The sequence below is a fragment of the Lontra canadensis genome, unplaced genomic scaffold (genome assembly GCF_010015895.1).
Source record: "Lontra canadensis isolate GAN:19392208 unplaced genomic scaffold, GSC_riverotter_1.0 scaffold143, whole genome shotgun sequence".
Lineage (NCBI taxonomy): Eukaryota > Metazoa > Chordata > Mammalia > Carnivora > Mustelidae > Lontra > Lontra canadensis.
In genome coordinates, this window is record NW_022631137.1 from 3,366,688 (window position 1) to 3,383,815 (window position 17,128).

The 17,128-nt window shown below is 47.8% G+C and overlaps 1 protein-coding gene across 2 annotated transcripts in view; it reads right to left on the bottom strand.

Moving 5' to 3' along the window:
* Positions 1–130: 130 nt before the first annotated feature.
* HMOX2 (heme oxygenase 2) overlaps positions 131–17,128 on the bottom strand; it is a 29,074-nt gene continuing 12,076 nt past the window's right edge. The window contains exons 1-7 of one of the 2 annotated variants that reach the window (XM_032843757.1): positions 15,569–15,736; positions 11,024–11,145; positions 4,230–4,356; positions 2,888–3,005; positions 1,975–2,466; positions 954–1,080; positions 131–861 (exon numbers count right to left, since the gene is read on the bottom strand). In XM_032843757.1, the coding sequence (XP_032699648.1) occupies positions 734–861; positions 954–1,080; positions 1,975–2,466; positions 2,888–3,005; positions 4,230–4,315 (951 nt within the window). In that variant the 5' untranslated portion in view covers positions 4,316–4,356; positions 11,024–11,145; positions 15,569–15,736 and the 3' untranslated portion in view covers positions 131–733. Of the gene's footprint in view, positions 862–953; positions 1,081–1,974; positions 2,467–2,887; positions 3,006–4,229; positions 4,357–11,023; positions 11,146–15,568; positions 15,737–17,128 lie in introns of those variants that run through there. The other variant, XM_032843758.1, reaches the window with a different exon arrangement.

Below are 17,128 nucleotides of genomic sequence, written 5' to 3' on the forward strand. Positions count from 1 at the left end.
TAGATTTGTGAGACATAGCAGCTTTGCTCTGGGTGGAGGGCTGTGAGGTGACCAGGGGTGGTGGGATGGGAACACAGGAAGGGCAGGAGTGGCTGAGAAGGATAACAATCATGCCGTTTGGAAAGAGGGAGGCAGCTGTCAGAGTCCACTTTATTGAGTGCTGTAGCATTTACACAGGTCAAGGGAGGAGACAGGCCACGGCTAAACAGAGCCCTGAGCCCACCCACCCAGGGTTTCTGCTTGAGAGGGATAAGGACTAGCTGTTCTGGATGGAGCTCCCCAGGCCTCTGAGGCAGGGTCCAAGCCACCCTCCCTCCCTCCAAGCTACAGCAGCCTAGGCTTGCTGGCTGCTCTGTTCCCATCAGGGGAAGGGTACCCACCTAAATGCCAACACAAGGAAGAATGAAGGGAAGGAGCCTCAGGGTGAGCAGTGTGGACGCCCCAGGAGCAGAGCCGGTTCCAGATGCCCAGATAGGCCCACTGAGCTGAGCTGGCTGCTTCTGGTACCACGGCCTAATGGCTGCAGGAATGGTGGGCCTACAGCCAGCTCAGCCGCTAGCCCACAGAGAGGATGCTACAGGCAGAGGCTTTAGCGTCTGGCCTTTATTGGTTGCTTGTTTTCTCAAAACCATTTTAAAAAAGTCACCTGAGGTGGTAGCTTAGTCACCGGTGGAGGTGGGGGCAGACCAGTGGTCACTCGGGAGGAGGGCGCCAACGTGGTATGATGGTTCCTTCACATGTAGTACCAGGCCAGGAGGCCAGCAACCAGGGCCACACCAGCGGCCAGAATGAACTGCAGGCTGGGCTTACTCAGCACAGCCAGGGCGGTTTGGAAGGGGCAGCTGCTGCCCTCCAGGGAACCTGTGTGGCGGCACCAATAGGGGACAGGACATCAGTGGGGAACACGGACACAACCCACCCTGGCAGGAGAGTCTGAGACAGGCAAGACCTACCTCTGTCTGGTTTAGCAGCATAGTACGGGCATTTGCGCACATCTCCTTTCCCATCATGCACGGGGAGCCCATCCTCCTGGGTCTCCCTGGCCAACACGGAGCCAGCCTGGTCCAGTTCATCGAATATCTGCAGAAGCAGGGATGAAGAGCTATCAGAGGATGGCACAGTCTGCTTTCAGAGAAAACTCTCTTTCTTCCCCCACGCAGAGGGAGCCAGAACCAGTGAGACTTGCTCAGGAGGGCAAACCAGTACATGAGCAGCCCCAAATCAGCAGCAAGGAGGGCCACACCAACCTAACCCTTCTCCAGGCACCACCTCGGAAAGGTGTGACCACACCTGTGCTGCCCAGCATCCCACCACTGCCAACTGTGGTGGCTCTTCCCTGGGCCCTGACCAGCCAACACGGCTCACAACTGAAACCACCAAGGCAGAAACAATGAGGAGAGAACAAAAGCACTGCCCTGAAATACTCCATGGGCACTGGCACTTTGCCATTTTCGGTGGCTAGGTATTTTCAACGTGAATGACAAGAACGTGTGACAACTGAGGCTCCAGCAGGGCTGACCCATCCTAAGTGGCCCTTGGAGGGTTGCTAATGTCAGACTAATCCAATGGGCCTACCTCGGGGCTGGTGCTGCGCTCCTCAGCCATGGCCACTCTCCTGGTGCTGAGGGCTGCAATCAGCCTCCCCAGGCTTGGCCCTATCTAAAGGCTACGTGTAAATGGAATTCTGCTCCTCACTCTCCTTGGTTCTCTCCATGAACTTACCAAGTGGTGCTTTTCAGAGCAAACCTCACTAAAAAGGAAATTCACTCAAGACCAGAATCCTATGGCAAGAGGGAGGAAGACAGTTTCAATTCCCCAAAACCGTCTGTGCCAGGGCCTCGCCCTCCCCAAAGCAAAAACCACAGGCTGTCTAACAAAGCGGAGCTATCACTGGGCTCATCAGCAGGCTGCAGCTCAGCCGACAGCTGGTGGCCACCATTAGAGGGCCCCCTCCCACACGAGCCCCAGCAGTACCTGCATGTTGTACTCAAAGGCCCTGTTGGCCTCCTCCACAATCCTCTCTTTGGTCTTCAGGTTCAGGTCCAGGGCATTCATTCGGGCCCGGTACAGCTGCTTGAACTGTTGTGCATTGTCCACATTCTCAAACAGATAGAACTGGGTCCCTTCTCCTGTGCTGGGAAGTTTCAGGGCCCGCTGGGCCACCTTCTTCAGCACTTGTCCCCCCGAGAGGTCCCCCATATAGCGGGTGTAGGCATGGGCCACCAGTAGCTCTGGCTCATTCTGCCCCACGTAATGGATCCGTTCCACGTACTTTTGGGCAGCCTCAGAGCACCGCACCTTCTCCTCCCAGTGCTCACCAAAGAAATACTCCATGTCCTTGGTCAGTGCCTCCTTCCGGTGTAGCTCCATGGGGAAGTACAAGGGGGCAAAGGCTGGGTGGCCCTTGTTGCGCTCCATTTCCTCCTCGAGGGCTGAATATGTGTAGTAAAGTGCAGTAGTGGCCAGCTGTCGAGGGCAACGGGGAGACCATGGGAAGGGGCTGTGGGCCCTGATCAGCAACACCTCTCCTGTGCCCACCGCCCCCGCGTCTCACAAGCCACAGGTGAAGGCCCCAGCAGCGCGCCCCCGTCACCCCAGTCCCCGAGAAGCCCATTTTGATACAGTGAATCACTTCACACACACAGGAAACGTTCGTGTTGCCTAAAGGAATGATGCGGTGAGTTGTTGGGAACATGGATACTTCCGCTTCCAGCACACCACCACTATGCTATTCTATTTAAGCTTCATGGAAACTACAATCTGATGTCGAAAGAGCAGAGAATGGGTAGAGAAAGGCCCAGTTTCCGCCTCCAAGCAGCTCTAAGGGGATCTTCCTCACGGGACTAAGGCCCCCAACCTGACCCTACCCACGACCAAGGTCACCGACCTTAAACAGTTCCTTCCTGATGTTGCCTTTCAAGAAGTCCTTGACAAACTGGGTGTTTTCTGCCCGGTCATGTGCTTCCTTGGTCCCTTCCTTCAGGAGCTCGGAGAGGTCGGCCATCCTGTGGAGATGGGGTTGTGTATGCGTGCGCGTGGGTGCATGTACATGTGTGCATTGGCCCTTCCCAGTCTCAGGGGGTGCCCCTGCTGGGCTGGAGGCAGAAGCTGCTCAGAAACTCCATTCCGGCATCAATACAGAGCCTTGCCAGAGAGCAGACAGATGTGAGTCGGCCCCAAGCACCTGGGTGACATGCAGGATGACTGTGGCCCACTCCTTACCAGTGTCCATGTCTATGAACCACCCAAATGAACAATGCTTTGCCTCTGTGGCCCCCAGTGCCTGAAGAAACACACACCTCTAGTCCTACCACAGTGTTTGCTGGCTTCTCCAGGGAGCAGCCCTGGAGAAGGCAGGCCACGCTGCTGTGGTGGACAGATGGTAGATGTCCCGAAGCAGCCTTGCTGCCTTCCTCCCACCTTGGACCCACAGCCTCTTCAGGAGTACATGTGGCTGGGCCCAGGCATAGGATCAGAATGAGATGGGCTGAGGCAGTTGGAGCCAGGACGTAGGTCTGTACCACTTAAAATGACACAGATGGAGTTGAGCTGCTAAGTGCCCCAGCCAGTACATGACCAGGCAAAGAACATATGACCCAAAAGATGGAGGCACCGGGTAGCAGCTCACATGGTCCACACAATCCATGCACCAGAGTGACCAAAACTTGGTCCCTCATGGCCCACCATTTCCTGGCTTCTTTAGGAGATTAGCTCTTATCACCTACATGCTAAGAATCATTTATTATTAGCAATTACTTCAAGATATAAAAAAGCAATTTGTCAGTGACAAGGCTACAACAAGACGGTAAGAACAATGAAGAACAGGCTCTGGTAACTTGAAGCTTAGCATGAACTGTCCCTACCCAGTAAGAAAAACCCCTGGAGTTAGAGCTGTTCCCACATTCTAAGGAGTGGAAAACACTGGTCAAGGTGCCAGTTTTGCCTGATGACCGTTTTTCAGCACAGATGACAAACCACTTAGGGCTCTAAGAAGAAAAAGAGACCAGAAATACCATCAAATTCCAGTCCTCAGCACTCCTAGCAGTACCTGACCTGCTTCCTTAGGAACAAAGAGGGAGAATGCTCAGCAGCCCAGGGTGCTGGGCGCTATTCACCTCTGCAGTCCCAGTCAGGTGTCCCAGGGGGATGGCAGAACGGTGTCAGCACGGTGCTGACCACACCCCGGCGCCCTAAGCCCAGAGGACTCCACGCAGCCAGCGCCCACTCACTTGGTGTGGTTTTCTTTTTCTGAGGCCCCGGAGCCCTTTTTCTCCGACTCATCCACCCCCTCTGAAGTCTCCAGTTCTGCTGACATCGTTGCTGAGTGTGGTTGCTGGGGCACTCACTCTTCTGGTCCTGAGGAAACACAAGGAGCTGGTGATGTGGTGCCCACGGCAGTCACTTCCCCCAAACGCCTGCTGGTGCTGCTCTCCTCGGAGGTAACGTAATGGAGGAGTCACCCACGTGCCTCAGAGTGTTTTAAAAATAAAGCTCTGCCATCACTGGGACCATTATCTGAATATGGATAAAATTTGAATATGGACAGTGGATTAGGTAATAGCACTGTGTTGACAGTGAACCTGCTGGTTTTTATAAATTGTACTGTGATTACATAACAGAATGTCTTCATTTTAGGAACTGTATCTTGAAGTTTTTAAAAGTAAAGGGGCACACTGTCTGCAAGTCACTGTGAAATGGCTCAAGTGTGTGTGCATGCATATATATATTAGGGAGAGAGGGGAAGGGCATACCAAGTCAAAGCAAATGAGGCCAAATGCTGTTGGTGAATTTGGATAAAAGGTACACAAGAGTTCACCATACCATTCTTACAACTCTTCCACATGTTTGAAATTACAACAAAATTTTAAAAGTTACCTAACAAATAACATCACAAATAAAGCTTAAAACAAAAACAAAAAAGCAGCGGCGGGCACAGCAGCTGAGTCAGGCAGCAAGGGCATCTGGGCTGGTCCGTCACAGCCGTCGCCAGCAGGGCGGCCTTGGGCACAGAGCAGCAGAGCAGGGCACTGAATGGGACAGTAAGCCAGGCCGTTCAGAGCAGCTAAGCAGAGCAGCTCAAAAGGCACTCAACAAGCGGTATCAGGTACATAGAGTCACCAAACAAGAAGACCATTCCCCAGCCTATCCCTGACTCTGCTGGGCTGAAGAAAATAAAACAAGCCAGCCAGTCAGTTCCCAGCACTGCTGCCAGGGCCGAGCCTTCGTCAGCCAGGGAAATAGAGTCCCACAAGACAAGCTAACCTCCCACCCCTGGAGGCCTCTACTCTGGCAATACAAAGGAAAGGAACTTTCCAGATGAATAGCAGCACAGCTGTACCAACTACTAAAGGAACTTAAAAAACCAGAGCTACCCAATCAAGCCAAGGAAAGAAGAGGCCCTCACTTTCTACCTCAATCAGTAACTACTTACTGAGTATTTTCTACATAGTCCACACAGAAACAGGTGTCAAGGGGGACAAAAAAGTTTAAGTAATGATCCTTCGAAGATATAAAGAAGAAAATAAACGCCAGCCTCCATCTCACCCCACAGATATACTCACTGCTAGTTTTTGCTAGGCATGTAATTATATTTTCTTTATCTTTTCAGATATTGTAATATATGGTTTGCTCAGCATGCTTTTTCTGAACCTTCATGCCTTTAAATTTGGCATTGATACAGTGGTATTAGTGATAGGAAGGATTAAGTGAGAACATAGAAGGTATGAGGCTTTTAGCATAGTGCCTACCACATGGTAACAAGCACTCACTAAATATTAGATACGATTACATTCGTATTTTGATAGAGGCTTAATGGATGTTGTCCTACAATACTTAGAAAATAAAGAGCAGAAAGTGAAATGTGCCAAAGACATGCATGGTATCACTTATATGTGGAACCTAAAAGAAAGATTTAAGGGGCGCCTGGGTGACTCAGTCAGTTAAGCATCTGACTTCGTCTCAGGTCATGATCCCAGGGTCCTAGGATCAAGGCCCACGTCAGGCTTGCTGCTCAGCAGGGAGCCTGTTTCTCCCTCTCCTTCTACCTACTACTCTGCCTACCTGTGCTCTCTCTGTCAAATAAATAAAATCTTAAAAAAATAATAAATAAAAATTTAAAAATAAAAAAAATATTTAAGTCATAGAAACAGAGAGTAGAATGGTGGTTGCCAGGGACTGAGGGAAGAGACAATAGGGAGAGCTTGGTAAAAGGATACAAATTTTCAATGATGAGTAAGGCCTCAGGATATAATAAACAGCCTGGTAACTAGAGTTAATAACAATTTATTGCATAATTAAAGTTTGCTGAGAAGTATAGCTTCTAAGCATTATCACAGAATATGTGAGGTGATGGATGTGGGTTCAATTGTGGAAATCTATAATTACAGATCATCGCATTGGATACTTCCAATATACTGTAATTTTACTTGTCAATTATATCTCAATATGCTGGGGGGGGGGACCGAGAATATATAGAAAACGGGACTTTCTCTTAATTCCAAATTAGATATACTCTCATCTCCAATAATGCTGATGAACTATGCAGTTTATTAATGTGAAGTCCAGAATGTAAAGGTAGGTAGGTGGTCATCACATGGAGAGAAGAATATTCAGAGAGGCTTCCTGGAGAAGGGAGGGCTTACCCAGGACCCTCAATTAAAGACAGCGTTTGGGGAAGAGAGGAAGGGCCTCTAGATCAACGAACAACATGAACAAAGTAAAATGCAGACCACAGAGATAGCTAAGGCTGCCCAGCTATACATCCTGCATTCTTCTACCAAGGGGCCAAGGCAGACTTTGTTGGTGGCAGAGTAAGCACACAGTTTGTCCATGCTGACCTCCTTTTACAGACTTTTAAGAAAGAACATCTGAGCTCTATGTCCTCGGGGGCCCTGTGAGCCAAGATTTATCCTGGGCCACTCAGCACTCAGGCTGCTGAGAGAAGAGGGTGCTGGTTGGGAGCTGTGGGCACCCAGTGGCGGGAAGAGGGCAGAGTAAAAGATCCCAGAGCCTCTAGACAGGTAGAGGTGCGTGTGGCCATGCTGAAGACATACTCCAAGCACCAGAAAACTGCAGCTCCCGTGCTGCTTGCATGTGAAACTAAAAGCAGGCAAAGACAAGAACAAGTACAATCTGGTTGTCTATGATACTAGTTATGGTAAGTTAGGTAAATTGCTTGCACCTAATTATGCTACATGACAGTGATTATATATGTGATTAAACCTGATCATTAATGGTTTCGTTTGCTAATAACTGCATACTCTGGGAGGGCGTAGTCTTGCTGGATCATTAGGGCCTTTTGCTTCTCTTAAAAATACAAAAGGTGTTGGGTGCCTGGGTGGCTCAGTGGTTGAAGCCTCTGCCTTCGGCTCAGGTCATGATCTCAGGGTCCTGGGATCGAGTTTCGCATCGGGCTCTCTGCTCAGCAGGGAGCCTGCCTCCTCCTCCTGTCTCTCTCTGCCTGCCTCTCTGCCTACTTGTGATCTGTCAAAAAAAAAAAAAAAGGTGGGGTGCCTGGGTGGCTCAGTCCTTAAGTATCTGCCTTCGGCTCAGGTCATGATCCCAGGGTTCTGGGATCGAGCCCCATATGGAGCCCCATATTGGGCTCTCTGCTCAGCAGGGAGCCTGCTTCTCCCTCTGCCTGCTGCTCCCACTGCTGGTGTTCCCTCTCCCACTATCTCTCTGTCATAAATAAATAAACTTTAAAAAAAAAAATACAGGGGTACCTGGGTGGCTCAATGGATTAAGCCCCCGCTTTTGGCTCAGGTCATGATCTCAGGGTCCTGGAATGGAACCCTGTGTTGGGCTCTGTGCTCAGCAGGGAGTCTGCTTAGGTTTCTTACTCCTTCCGCCACCTGCTCCACTCTCTTACACACGCTCTCTAAAGTAAATAGATAAATCTTAAAAAAAAAGAAGGGAAAGCCAGCTTCCAAAGATGTCTTCTCATTAGTACTTTAATTGTGCTAGTCTCCCGTCAAGTATACGTTCCTCCCCCTTCTTCAATGCCAGTCCTGCCTGAGAGTCCCTAATCCCTTCCTCTCAGCTCAAGGGAGGCCCAGCTCTGGCTCCAGAAGGAGGGCCACAGCTGTCTATTTCACTGGTGGAGTTTGAGAGCCCAGAAAGTAAGTTCTCAACAAACACTTGCTGAAAAAAAAATCCAAAAGAGGAGCATCTGGCCGGCTCAGTCGGAAGAGCATGCAACTCTTGATCTCAGGGTCATAAATTCGAGCGCCATCCTAGGTGTAGAGATTACTTACATTAATAAAGACTTAAAAAAAAAATCCAAAAAGGAAAGAAAGCAGGCAGGCAGTGGTTTGGTGCATATTGCCAACAATATGGCACCTGTGGACAACAAAAAGTAATCTGTTGTTGACTACTTCAACAGGTTCCTCAACTTAAAATATGATTTAACAATTTTGTTTTAAAAAAGAAAAACAGCTACTGTCTTACTCCACTTAGAGGCAAGAATACTAAGTCCTTACTGTGACCTAAAAGCACCATCTGCACAGAATGTTCTGGGGAAGGCTCCATTAGCACATTCAACCCACACAAGCAGGGCTCAGGGAAGGCAGCCTTTGACCATCCCTGTATCCTGGTCCCTGTTCTTCAAGGGAGTGGCTGTGTGGTGCGGCATGCAGAAACCACCTTGTAATGTCAGAAACAATTCACTTCATTCTCTGAAAAGCTATGTGTCCAAACTTGGTCTGACTGGCCTCTACACTCAAATCCTTCTTTGTAGCAACCACTGGACTTCCTAGAAAACCAGAGGCCAAATCATAAATGTAAAACCTTTCTAGATTTCAACCTCTCATCAACAAGAAGCTGCCTCACTCTCCCCCAAGTCTGCTTAGGTTTCTCTCTCCCCCTTTTGTTGTTGAACATCAACAACAAAAAAGATTTCACTCTGGGAAATACACGTAAAGAAGTACTAATAGTAATCTGCACCAAAATGGTAAGTAGCCATACTATGATGTTAGAAAAAAAGTCACAAAGCCTAACAATACAGGGTAGGACTGCTCGGAAGGATAATAAACAAAAGAATCTGGACACAGATGGGACAAGCTGATAGGCTGCAGCCACTATGAAAAAATCTACATACATTTGTTTTGCATAAAGGACTCAAAATGCTGACTAAAAGTATATGCAGAAGTATGTAAGTAGGGGCGCCTGGGTGGCTCGGTCGGTTAAGCATCTGCCTTCAGCTCAGGTCATGATCCCAGGGTCCTAGGATCATGCCTCACATCAGGCTCTCTGCTCAGCGGGGAGCCTGCTTTCCCTCTCTCTGCCTATTTGTGATGTCTCTGTCAAATAAGTAAATAAAATCTTTAAAATAAATAAATAAATAAAAATAAAAATTAAAAAATCTTAAAAAAACAAAGTATTTAAGTAGAAGTGGCACCTGGGTGGGTCCGTCAGTTAAGCGTCCGACTCTTGATTTCAGTCCAGGTCATGATCTCAGGGATGTAAGACTGAACACCACATGGGGCTCTATGCTCAGCAGGGTGTTTGCTTACGGATTCTCTCTCTCCCTCTCCCCCTCCTCCCACTCACACATGAGTGCTCTCTCAATCTCTAAAATAAATCTTAAAAAAATACATGTGTATGTAAATATATATACACTGTAAATACACTGATGATAACAGGAAGACAGTCTGGAAAGGTAAACACTTGCTATTTGACTTTTTAGCTAATTGGCTTCTTTTATTTTTTTAAAGATTTATTTATTTATTTGACAGACAGAGATCACAAGTAGGCAGAGAGGGAGGCAGAGAGAGAGAGAAAGGAGGAAGCAGGCTCTCCTCTGAGCAGAGAACCTGATGCAGGACTTGATCCCAGGACCCTGAGATCACGACCTGAGCTGAAGGCAGAGGCTTTATAACCCACTGAGCCACCCATGCGCCCCGGCTTCTTCTTTTATATAAAGTGGTCCAATTCTCTTGAAGGGGGGGGAAGGGGGGGGAGAAGAAAGCGAGAGAGACAGAGAAAGGAACTGGACCAAGCAAACCAGCTAAAGTAAAATCCTTCACTGCACTAACTTCCATAGGAAGTCACCTGGACCTTTACTGTGCTCTTACAAATTTCAGAAAGGTCCATCTGTGACCCTCTGTTTATAAAATCTACCTCCGTAACTTCTGTACTAGCTGTTCACCTGACACAGGTTTTTACTCCCGCACCAGACAGAAGCAACAACGATGTCCTATTACCAATGTGCCTTCCAGCAAAGGAAGTTCCTGTGGACCTGCCCAGCAGATCCAGAACCCTTATTTCAAAGCCTTTGTACCTGGTAAATTGCAGGCTCAAGGCACTAGGGCTCCTGAAAGAACAGATGTGTTCAAAAATACTATATCCTCCTCCATGGACACTCACAGCCTACAAACCTCAGAAACTCAGTGCTATGCTACCAGACAGAACTATATTATCACTCATTCCTCAGCTGGTGATTCAAAGTGCCACAGAGGCACCTGGGTGGCTCAGCCGGTTAAGGGTCTGACTCTTGATTTCGGCTCAGGTCATGATCTCAGATTCGTGAGACCAAGCCCTGTGTCCAACAACCACTCGATGGAGTCTGATATTCTTTCTCTCCCTCTCCCTATGCTGTTCCCTGTGCTTGCACTCTCCCTCTAAAATAAATAAACAAAACAAAAAGGCACAATAAAGACTTAATCTATAATAATTCTTTTCCATTTTGATTATTTTCCTTTGCCCTGGAAAATCACTGAAGAAGGGAGCAGGTTGCTGAGATCAGCCAGCACTAGAGATAAAGGTGGGGGAAGGGGTAAGAAAACACATGGCAACCAGCTCCCTGAAATTAGCACAATTCTCCCACCTGCCTCTGGAACTAACAGTGACCAGCTACAGTCGCCCACAATATGAGCTTGTGTTGTTATCCCAATGTGCAGGGGAGGAAACAGCCACAGGGAAGGAGTAAGCAGCTGCTCAGACTCCTGTACTGGGTCGGCCATAGCTCCCACCCCTCCCCACTAAACAGCTTGTGGTTGGGCACCAGGAATCTCCGCCTGCTTACCAGAAGGATGTTCCCGGCTCAGAGTTTACTCCTGTATAGAACTGGCATCACATTAATAGGTGATTATTCTTCTGCTTTCACAAGTGCTGTCATCGTGTCTCCCCAGTTAAAACAGAAGCTTCCTACAAGACAGATCATCAAAACTCCCTCAGACTCAGTTTCTCAGAGTCCAGTGCCATGTCCCAAATCACTTACAGGTCAGTACCCTGGGCAGTCTCCAACTTGAGTTCTAACTGTCGTAGATGCACAAACAGAATGCCTACTAAGAAAGCTAGCTAAATGGCGGTGGGACAAGAAAGTACTAGTTAACTTCTAAAATAGCAGAGGCGCCTGGGTGGCTCAGTGGGTTAAAGCCTCTGCCTTCAGCTCCGGTTGTGATCACACTCTCTGCTCGGCAGGGAGCCTGCTTCCCTCTCTCTCTGTCTGCCTCTCTGCCTACTTGTGATCTGTCAAATAAATAAATAAAATCTTCAAAAATAAAATGGCAGAGGCACCTGGCTGGCTCAGTCAGAAGAGTCATGTGGCTCTTGATCTTGGGGTAGTGAGTTTGAGCCCCACTTTGGGTGTAGAGATTACCGGGGGAAATTTTTTAATTGGGGAAAAAATTTTAAATTGGGTATTAGGCCTCTAACTAGTATGTAATTTGTTTTTGTCTTTCTGCCGATCTCCCTCCCTTCCCTTTTCCCTTCCCGCTCTTTCTTACGGTCTGAATTTTCTAATGACCTGTTTGTGTTTCCCATGCCTCTAAGCTGGCAAAGGCCATTTTATCCCAGTTAGGTAGGCTTCCGCATACACCCAGCTGTGTTGTGTTTTCTCTGCTGATCCCCTCCCTGGGCTCCAGAAGGCCCAGAGTCTCCCCTGAGTCCCTGCCTCAGCTGTTCTCTTCACATCAGAGCTGGGCACTCCTCCCTGGTCCACTCTGAGCCTCCAAACAGGCCCTGCTCTATATGTACTCCCCCACCCCAGAAGGCTGCTTCTCACTCATGTGCCTATGAGGGCAGGCACTCCATTGGGCTCTGCTTACTTTTCTTAGCCAGTACTGGAAGTATGAAGACTCAAGATTTTTTCCTCTGAAAGCCTACCTCTGGTCACTAGTGCAGCTTCCTTCCTACAGCCCATGGTTTTGTGGGTGTTTTCTACTCTTTGCATTCAATAAATACCTTTCAACTGTATACATCTTTGTCTATGATCTTACCTCACCCACTTAGATTGTGGCATTCAGGAGGGTCACATTTCAAAAATAATATACTACCTCTCACAGAAACCATGTTTTTAGATAAGCACAGAATACAAGAATCCCAGACTCTCTCTTTCCAGGATTATAGGATCTGTTCCTTCTCTACATGCCCTAAAGGCTTTTCACGTTTAAGTGAGAAGGTACCTGTTTCCATTTACCAATACCATAATCAGACCAAGTCAATTCTTTTTTTTTTTTTAAGATTTTATTTATTTATTTGACAGAGATCACAAGTAGGCAGAGAGGCAGGCAGAGAGAGAGGAAGGGAAGCAGGCTCCCTGCTGAGCAGAGAGCCCGATTCGGGACTCGATCCCAGGACCCTGAGATCATGACCTGAGCCGAAGGCAGCGGCTTAACCCACTGAGCCACCCAGGCGCCCCAAGTCAATTCTTAATGATGCCACATGGTCCCATCAGGCCTCAGCAGATATAAATAGACTATTTACCTAAAAATTCTTTTCTGAATATGTGTCAACATAAAAAGAGTAAATTCTAACATCCTACGTATAAACCCTATATATGGTCTGCGAACAAAGAACCCTAGAGCTACTACTGAGGGAAGAAACCAGGGGCAGGAAGGCACATCTCTTCAGAGCTCCAAATCTCTCTCTATTTTTTACCTGTAGGAATGAATACTTGCCCAGTGTTCCATACCACAAGACCACTGGAAGGATCAAATAAGATAATGACTGTGAAAACACTTTGTAATAAATGTTAAGTTATACAAATGCTACCAAAAAAAATGGAGAATGAACCCAGAACTATATCCTAGTTGGTCTGCTCTAAAAGACACTTCAGGTGAGCTTTTCTAACCTTAGGACACCAGGAAACTCTCAAGAGCGGAGAGAAGTGCTATTCTGGGTTGTGGTGTGGACGAGAATTTGTTCCCTTTGGCACAGTTTGTTTGTTTTATTTATTTATTATTATTATTTTTTTAAACATTTTATTTATGGGGTGCCTGGGTGGCTCAGTGGGTTAAAGCCTCTGCCTTCGGCTCAGGTCATGATCCCAGAGTTCTGGGATCGAGCCCCGTGTTGGGCTCTTTGCTCGGCGGGGAGCCTGCTTCCCTCTCTCTCTCTGCCTGCCTCTGTGCCTACTTGTGATCTCTGTCTGTCAAATAAATAAATAAAAGCCTTAAAAAAAAAAAAAAGGAGCAGCTAAGGGGCACCTGGGTGGCTTCATTGGTTAAGTGTCTACCTTCGGCTCAGGTCATGATCCCAGGGTCCTGGGATTGAGCCTCACATCAGGCTCCCTGTGGGGAGCCTGCTTCTCCCTCTCCCTGTCTGCCACTTCCCCTGCTTGTGTGCTCTGTCAAATAAATAAATAAAATCTTTAAAAGAAAAAGAAGGAAAACGAGCAGCTGAGTGATTATGAAACACTGAGAAAGAAGACAAAATCCAGTGAATCAACAGATAACTTGGAGCAGGTCACACCTGAGGTCTTCTCGCTGCAGATGCTCGGAGCAGTGTGTGGGACTTAATCTGCACCAACCCAACAAGACACCTGAAGACAGAGGCCTCTGAAGAAACCACATCATCGGGGTCAACAGCGTCAGAGTTTCTACAAGGAACAGCACGAACTCTCCTCTGAACTCTGGTGCTGCCACTCCTTGGGAAATCTTACACACAACCTTCATCCCTTTCATTTTAATCGCTGGATGAATTCAATCCCACAGGTAATCGACTGGATGACTATTAACCTGTTGCTCAAGAGTGAGTTTCAGACAAGGAATCCTGGAAAAGTAGACTCCAGGGGCACAACACTCTTGCATCAAATTTACTAAGCACACATTTGCACATCTGGACAATAAGCAACCCGAAACCAAAACAACCACTACCTAGTCCAGAGGCACTAGCCTCTTAGTAACCTCAAAACCTGACCACTCAGGAAGTCCACGACTTCTCCAGCACCCTTTCTTTTACTCGGGACAGGGGCGTGCTCATCTCCAGCATGCTGAAATACAAGTGAGCAAGCACTCAGAGCAGACACTGGGGATGAAACCTGAAGCACTGAAAAGAGCTCAGAGTACGGGCTAGGAGTCTACTGTTGCTGCTGCCAAAAAGAAATCCTGGTAAAAAGACTTGCTACTATGAATGAAATAAATATGACTCCCCTGTTCCCTGAGCATCACCCCACTTCATATAAGAGGACCAGGTCTCAGGGCTGATGACACAAAGATTCTTTCCCATGAGAAGCACGTGGGGTGGGGGCTGAAGCCCTGACTGAATTCTAAAATGGTGAGGACCATATAAGAATAGGCACCAGACATCTTTTAACATAAGAAACGCTGATGAGTCCATGGGTCACCCCTAGGTACCATCAAGTGAAAATTATTCCAACTTCAGAACAATCTTGAAAACGTGTCCTGTAGCTTAAGCAGAGTTGTTATTATTCCTGTTCACTCGGATGTAACCGTTGTCGCATGTGGATTCAGCTTCTCTCATAGATATGGTGACTACGAACAGCATTTGGGGGTCGAGGGACAGTGACTAATTAGGATGCTTCTGCTGACTCTTCATTGTGGAAAATGAAGTGTTATCAGCTCCTAGGTGCTTTCGTCTCTACGGAGAGACTCAGCAGAGGCTCAGCAGCACCCCTGCAAGAACAGAAGGTCTTCAAGTTTACCTTGGGAGGATGGTACAGAGGAAGAGCGCCAGACTGAAGTCTAAAAGACCCGGGCAGGGACGCCTGGGTGGCTCAGCCGGTTAAGCCACTGCCTTCCGCTCAAGGCATAATCCCAGAGTCCTGGGATCGAGTCCCACATCGGGCTCCTTGCTCAGCGGCAAGCCTGCTTCTCTCTCTGCCTCTGCCTGTTTGTGCTCTCTCTCTCTGATGTATAAATAAATAAATAAAATCTAAAAAATTAAAAATTAAAAAAAAAAAAAAAAAGACCCGGGCATACCAGGTTAAGTCACTCTCAAGCGGGGTCCCATTGACTGGAAGAAATAAAGACTGAGAGCTTTAAGTAATACAGCCAAGGTCACTTAGAAAGTTAATAATGGGAGTTGGGGTGAAACCTGAGTCCTTCCTGAATTCAAGCTCACTCCTCCTATATCCCAGCTAACATGGATGTCCAATTAGTAGGATATCACCACAGACTACTAGCAAAATGGAAAATGAGGCTATACTACACTGCATTTACATGTGCAGTGGAGGGGTTTTCTAAACCACCAAGTGCCATTTGTTTCTTTGTATGAAAAGTTAGCTCAGTCATATGATTTCTGAGAAGTTAATGCTCAGGCTCCCATTTGAAGCTTCAGAAGCTTCAGAACCTGGTGCTGCCCATCGACAAAACTCACCTTCACTCACTCAGATTACACCGCAACCCGAGAAGATTGTTCCCTGGCGAGCCGTGCTTTTGTTGACTAGCAGGGCAGGCCAAGGCTGGAGACAGCTGGTCTCAGAGGGGAGGACAGTGCCTCTACCACTCAGTGCATGAAGGGAGGCAGCCAGACCTGCCAGGCCTTGGTGGACAATGAAGCCAGAGACTCACGGCATCCTTGTACTAAGGAGAGGTCACAATAGGATTTGCACATCTCTATAGCACCTATCACCATAGTAACTACAGAAAAATAGAAGATCTGGTTTCAAGAATCTAAAAGCATGTTCTACATGTGCCGAGTGTCTAAACTCTCAGTCCTGGGGTGCCTGGGTGGCTCAGTCAGTTAAGCATTCAACTCTTGGTTTCAGCTCAGGCTGTGACCTCATGGGTCGTAGGATGGAGCCCCATGCTGGCCTCTGCCCTCAGCGAGGAGTCCGCTTGGAGATTCTCTCCCTCTGCCCCTCCCTCGCCTCGTAAATGAACGCATCTTAAAAATGTATGTATACAGGGGCGCCTGGGTGGCTCAGTGGGTTAAGCCTCCGCCTTCGGCTCAGGTCGTGATCTCAGGGTCCTGGGATCGAGCCCTGCATCGGGCTCTCTGCTCAGCGGTAAGCCTGCTTCCCCCACTCTCTCTGCCTGCCTCTCTGCCTGATTGTGATCTCTGTCAAATAAATAAATAAAATCTAAAAAAAAAAAAAAAAAAAAATATATATATATATATATATATATATATATATATATTCCCATCTTCTCTACTAAAAATACATGTCTAACTTGGGAACAGTAGTGCAACTGATAGGAAGTATGTCAACATAAACTTCATGTAAGATTAGGATCCACAGGCCAAGGTATTGGTCATTCTAACAAAGTGCTTCCTATATCTCACTTTGGACCTGTAAAGGGTCTTAACATGTTCACACAGGCCTACAGGGTTAGGTATTATTCCCAGGCTTTTTCACAGTGATGGGTGGAGGGAGGGGCTGCCTAGATTCTGATGGGGGTGTGGAGGGAAGGAAGGGGTGGGGAGGGTAAGTGGAGTGGGGTCAAGGAAACAAACCCAACTCAGAACCGGTAACTCCAAGAAGCTGGCTCCATCCTACAAAAGCTTTGTCTATGGCAGCAGGGGACCAGCAACAGCAGCTGTGGGGACTTTCTCAGAGTAAGGAGTTCAGCTTTCCCAGGGAACCCTACCACCACTGGTATAGGGGTCAGGGGCACAGAGCAGTCTAACAGCAAGCATATGCATCCAAGTCCTTTCTGTACAACACAATGCTGACATGCTGAAGTGACAAAGGAGGAGGCGTGGGAAGGGATCCCCGCATGACCTTTAGAGATGCCCTGTAGCAGGTACCCAACAAATGCTACTTGAACTGACCTCAGCCAAGGCCACACAGGCTAAAAAGAAGAGCAGGGAAGTGGTGAAGCCCAGGTTCTAGTCAGGTACAACTGAGAACAAAGCCTGGTTCTGTCACACACCAGCTGGGTGGCCTTGGACTGGCTACTTGTCAGAATCTCAGTTTCTTCACCTGTAAGGACAGTAGTAACTC